General features: G+C 48.0%; 1 protein-coding gene across 1 annotated transcript; it reads left to right on the top strand.

Annotated features, from left to right (window-relative positions):
* Positions 1-3466, top strand: LOC311359825 (aquaporin; the record flags this gene model as incomplete). Its single annotated transcript, XM_084479857.1, has 6 exons — positions 1-15; positions 962-1153; positions 1317-1478; positions 1767-1931; positions 2250-2330; positions 3251-3466. The coding sequence occupies 6 exons, from the start codon at positions 1-3 to the stop codon at positions 3464-3466; spliced, it is 831 nt and encodes a 276-aa protein (XP_084335983.1).
* Positions 3467-6287: the final 2821 nt, after the last annotated feature.

The raw sequence follows: 6287 nt of genomic DNA on the forward strand, positions 1-6287 counted from the left end.
ATGACTTTGCGAGAGGTGAGTATCTTATTTCATTGTTCTGTTAACATTGTATTGTGTTTTGATGAGCATGTGGGCCGAAGCATGAAAAACGTTACATGTCGAAACTGCGTCACCACAAGAAGAGTATTGTTGTGATGTGTGTTAAAAATTTTAAATAGGTGATCCAGTAAAAATAAGTATTGTTGTTCTCTTGGAAAATGTAGCACAATTCCTTAAAAAAAAAGAATTAAAAGTAAAATTAAATGTATACATTTTTTGTACATGGATCACTGGCATATTGATGAACTCTGACTTCATAAAAATGTCTTTAAGGAATAGGGATTTTCAAGTTCTCTATGCGCATTTATGAAATGATGATAGAATTTAAAACATTTTAAAACCAGAAAAGTAGAACTAAAATCAATCAAATCAACAACAAAAATAGACAGTAAACATGCAAATAAGCTGGCATATGTGTTTACACCAGACACAACGTTTCAAACCAGGTTCTCCTGAAAATCTCAATTGAGATATTTCTGCTTCTCCCCTCTCCTCCCCTCTCCTCCCTCTCCCCCCCCCTCTCCCCCCCTCTCCTCCCCTCTCCCCCCCTCTCCTCCTCTCTCCCCCCCTCTCCCCCCCTCTCCTCCTCTCTCCCCCCCTCTCCCCCCCTCTCCCCCCTCCCCCCCCCTCTCCCCCCCTCTCCTCCCCTCTCCCCCCCTCTCCCCCCCCTCTCCTCCCCTCTCCCCCCCTCTTCTCCTCTCTCCTGCCCTCTCCTCCCCTCTCCTCCCATCTCCCCCCTCTCCCCCCCTCTCCCCCCCCTCCTCCCCTCTCCCCCCCTCTCCCCCCCTCTCCTCCCCTCTCCCTCCCCTCTCCTCCCCTCTCCCTCCCCTCTCCTCCTCTCTCCTCCCCTCTCCCTCCTCTCCTCCCCTCTCCCCCCCTCTCCTCCCCTCTCCCTCCCCTCTCCTCCCCTCTCCCGGAGAAGCTCCGCAGTCGACAGTTTTGGCGTGCGGTGCTGGCGGAGGTGCTGGGCACCCTGGTGCTCGTGAGCACCATGCTCGGGGCCTCTGTGCCGGGCCCAGGAGAGCCCCCCGGGGGCCCGCTCTACCCAGCCCTGGCAATAACTGCTGTGATCACTTCGCTGGGTCACTGTTTTGGAGAGATCAGCGGGGCACAGGTGACTTAAAGAAAAGTTGCTGCGTCTTCCAATTCTGAAAGCGTCGGTTGCCTTGGATGTTTCCTAACAGTGACACAACGGCTGCGTTGTCTCACCGCCTCAGTGCTCCGACCCTGCGGTGCCATGTTTGTCTCTGAGCGCCTCTTCCGTGTGTGTCTGTTAGGTGAACCCTTCAGTGACTCTGTCGTTTTTGGCCGCAAAGAAGATCGACCTGGTCCGGGCCCTTGTGTACGTGGCCGCCCAGTGCCTGGGGGCCTTTCTCGCCACCGGGGCCCTCTACCTGGCCCTCCCGCACAAATCCACTGCGGACGTGTTTGTCAATAGGGTCAGTTTAACGGTTGACTCAGTTCCATTTATACATTTATCACATGCTTTTATCCAAACGCAGATGCATGAGCCCAGAACCCAAAAACCAACCATAAAGTATCTCCCTTACACCTAGGCTATATTATTATGTAATTATTGGTAATTCCATCAAAAAAATTAGATTTGTTCTTCTTTAAGGTTTTGCTCCTGACGTAATCTCTTCCTTCCATGTTACTTTTGTTGTCTCTCCCTCTCCCTCCCTACCGACCGCCTGCTCTCTACCCCCGTCTCTCTCTCTCTCTCTCAGGTGGGCCCCGACGTCAACGCAGCGCAGGCGGTGGGCATGGAGGTGCTCTGCACCTTCTCCATGGTCTTCGCCATCTTCTCCGTGGAGGAGCAGCGGCGGAGGGAGAGCACAGAGCCCAGCCACCTGGGCATCGGATTGGCCCACACAGCCGCCGTGTTCATAGGGGTTAGCTTAGCATTCACTCACTCACTCGTTCCTTCACAAATACATTCTAGTACAGATTGAGCTATGCTAAGGGCTAGGCAGTTGCCTACAGGCATTCATATACATTGTATATGAATTCCCATTGGTGTATATATAATGTGAATTAACAATAGAAGTAATAATTTCCTACCATAGTATTAGCTCTGTCAATGTGGACTCATTAAATATAACCTCATGTTTTCATAACAGAGCTGTGCCATTGGAAAAAATGATCTGTATTATATATGTTTATATATATATATGTTTACATCTTTAATTTGGTTGCTCTGGACCAATCAGGCGAGGTTTTCTGGTGCAGGAATGAATCCGGCTCGTGCTCTGGGTCCAGCGATCATCACCGGCTACTGGGAGAACCACTGGGTAGGTAGCACACACACACACTCACACACGCACGCACACTTGCACGCACACACACGCGTGCAAGCAGGCATGCACACTCCAACGCACACAAAAACTGACCACACACACACATGTGGGAACATGCACACACACAGACAGACACACACGCACACAGACACAGACACACAAGTGGGCACACGCATACACACACAGACACATACACACACACACGCACACACGCACGCACACACACACACACACACACACACACACACACACACACACACACACACACACACACGCACGCACACACACTAGCAACACCAATTACAACAACAATAAAGAGCAGCATCATCACAGTCAGATGTATTGCATTGACCTCATCAGGACCATTTGACTTAATTATGTAGGATTCAAACTCTTGACAATGTTAATCAAACTTACGATCGGACACAGCTGTGGTCTCAGTCTCGCCCACCCTGGTCTCTGTCACTCCCACCCTGGTCTCTGTCACTCCCACCCTGGTCTCTGTCACTCCCACCCTGGTCTCTGTCACTCCCACCCTGGTCTCTGTCACTCCCACCCTGGTCTCAGTCTCGCCCACCCTGGTCTCTGTCACTCCCACCCTGGTCTCTGTCACTCCCACCCTGGTCTCTGTCACTCCCACCCTGGTCTCAGTCTCGCCCACCCTGGTCTCTGTCACTCCCACCCTGGTCTCTGTCACTCCCACCCTGGTCTCTGTCACTCCCACCCTGGTCTCTGTCACTCCCACCCTGGTCTCTGTCACTCCCACCCTGGTCTCTGTCACTCCCACCCTGGTCTCTGTCACTCCCACCCTGGTCTCAGTCTCTCCCTGACCCTGGTCTCAGGCTCTGTGTGTTGGGGCTCAGTCTCTCCCTGACCCTGGTCTCAGGCTCTGTGTGCTCCGGCTCTGTCTCCAGGTGTACTGGATCGGGCCGGTGACGGGCGGCGTGCTGGCCGGCGTGTCCCACGAGTTCTTCTTCGCCCACAGCGCCTCGCGCCAGAAGCTGGTGGCGTGTCTGACCTGTAAGGACATCGACATGGTGGAGACGGCCAGCATGTCCCGCTCCTCTCTCTCCACCGTCACGCAGAACGCCAACCGGGCCAAGCAGGCCAACAAGGGCGAGGGCAACTGAGGTCTGAGGGCGGATGGCGATGAGGGTTCTTCTGCCTGGTCACTTGCAGCCCCAACTGGCTTACAAGACACAACCGTGATCAAACATCATTTTGAAATGAATTATCCCCAGAAATGAATTGACATATTCATACGTTAAATATGAACACATTTACACACAAGTGCTCACACCCGCATCACACCTTATTCTCTTTCTACGTCGCGTTGGCCTTTGAATGCAGGGAATCCACAACTCACTGGCCGTTCACGAATAGGGATGTAAACTCAAACAACAGAACACACATATACCTAATCAATCAATCAATCAATCAATCAAACTTTATTTAGATCATGTTTTGTGCAATACAAAGTGCTTAATAAGAATTCGAGAACCGGATGTACAAAATCTGTTGAGGTAGATTCAAACTAAAATCGAAATGTTACATAGATATCTCCATGTTAGTGTTGTACAACTTATTCCTGTACCACGCAGGGAACACAGCTGTGTCTATCCTTTTGCCTGTTTATTTTAATATGTTTATTTGACTGTGTGAAGCACTTTGTAATGTATCTTATTTAAAGTGATAAATAAAATCTATAGTATTATTGATATTATTATTTCATCCATCTTAAAGCATTTTTGCATCGCAGGTGAAATTGCTTTCTATATGAGCTGACAATATGGATATGGATATGTTGCACATGTGAGAGTTGGTAAAATATAACAAACTTGACATAATCGTTTAACTTTCACCACATTTTATCTTTTCTTAATGACAGATATACCGTTGATCATATTGGACAGCATATTGGACAGCTGGGGAATTTAAATCATAGTACATAGATCTATCTCCCATTGTAAACTTTTCATTACATGCCACATGAACTCATTGAAATGGAGCAATTTCTGCTGGTGTAAAGACCTTTATGTGAGGCAATTATGTTGTTTTCAATGCTTAGGAAGTCTTTGAAATGGTAAAAAGGTGCCTGGCCTTCATTGTGGGTTAAATGCACTATCCAGTGTGAGCCAAGTCTGTCATCTCGTCTCTCTATTAGTGTGATTATCTCGCCTCAAAGGCTCCTATTGTCAATCAAATAGACCTATATATCTCCACAAATAGCTTATTAAGAATGTTTTTATGGGCAAATATACTCGAAAAGATATCATAGTGATTTGCCATGAGTGGTCTTATGTGTGTTTTTGGGATGAAATGCACTTTCCACCACATGGAAGGTGATGTTATGTGTGTCTTTATTTATCATTCAGTGCAAAAACTGTTTGTTTTCTTCAGCCATAGTATATTCATATATATATAAATGACAATGTAAAATAAGATATGAAAATGAAGAATGGACACTTTCATTTTCGAATAAATTGTTTAAGTCGCCAGAATGATTCTGAGTCTCCAGTGATTTTGTGTGTTCTGAAACTATTTTGTTCATGCAACTCCCCCCGCCTGACACACAAACAAACACACACACACACACACACACACACACACACACACACACACACACACACACATGAATATACAAACTCACTGCTACCCAAAGCTACATAGTTAGTGTGATCACACACTACAGTGCTAGTATGCTACCAGTCTACCGTGTTCTTTCACTTTCCAATGCCAACACTTTTAATTAAATGCATTAGCTACATCGCACACAAACAAACAAACACACACACACACACACACACACATACACACACACACACGCACGCACACACACAGGCCACTTTCAATAGCTATATAACGCTTGCAGTGTCGCCAGCATTTTGCATTGTGTGTGTTTTTGTAACGTGTATAAAGGGGTGGTGAAAGAGAGAGCTCAGCGTAATCCATTCACCAGCCTCCCCTCCAGCCCCCCGCCACCCTCCCCCCCCCCCCCCCCCCCACTGGTCAGCGCAACCCTCCAGTTACTGGTCAACACACCCCCACCCCTCCACCACCACACACACACCCGACCCTGGCTATCCTCCTCCATCAGCCCGCCTAGACCTCCTCCCACCCACCCACCTCCCCCTCACCCCCAAAGATGACCACCCTTAGGGGGCCAGGTGGAGACACATGGAAAGACGTGGTCTCTGGGTCATCTAAGGTCAATAAAGGCCATATTAAAATCCAGCCATATCCTAATAAAATGTGACATAGCAAAAGGGGCATTTGGTATGGGTGGCTGGTTATTTGTGCACAAATCTCTGCAAGTCTGTTCAAAATCAAACCAGCCACCATCTGTTCAAGTTTAAACAAGACCAGGTTTTCAAGTGCAGCACACACACGCTAGGGGCCCGGACAATGGTTTTAACACGGTCAGGCCTTTTAGTGCATGGGTCGCTTCAACAGGGTTAGCATTAGTCTCTTCCGTCCGGGGCCCCAAATGTGGATCACTGTATTATCTGTTTGTGTGTGTGTGTGTGTGTGTATGCGTGTGTGTGTGTGTGTTCTGCGTGCATGCGTTTGTCCGTGTGTGTGTGTCCATGCGTGTGTGGTCTGTGTGTGTGAGCGTGCATGCGTTTTTTTGTGTGTGTCCGTCCGCGTGTGTGTGTGTGTGTGTGTGTGTGAGCATGCATGCACAAACATGCATGTGTTCTCTGTGGTACATTTCAGCACAAGCTTTCAGGAGTTTATATTCGTTCATGACATATCAACATACGTGAGATGAAAGTGATGGACTCTGAAATATGCTCTATGATGTTCTCTAACTCCTGTCCCCTTAAGTTAAAAAAAAAGCATGACCCTCGCCGTCAATAAAGATTCACTATAAACTATTTGCCTTTCAACTATCACAGCCATGGGTGTTGTCAACTCATTCTCGCTCTGTGTCACTCAACTCTGATATCC

The sequence above is a fragment of the Micromesistius poutassou genome (assembly GCF_964030765.1).
Source record: "Micromesistius poutassou genome assembly, chromosome: 15".
Lineage (NCBI taxonomy): Eukaryota > Metazoa > Chordata > Actinopteri > Gadiformes > Gadidae > Micromesistius > Micromesistius poutassou.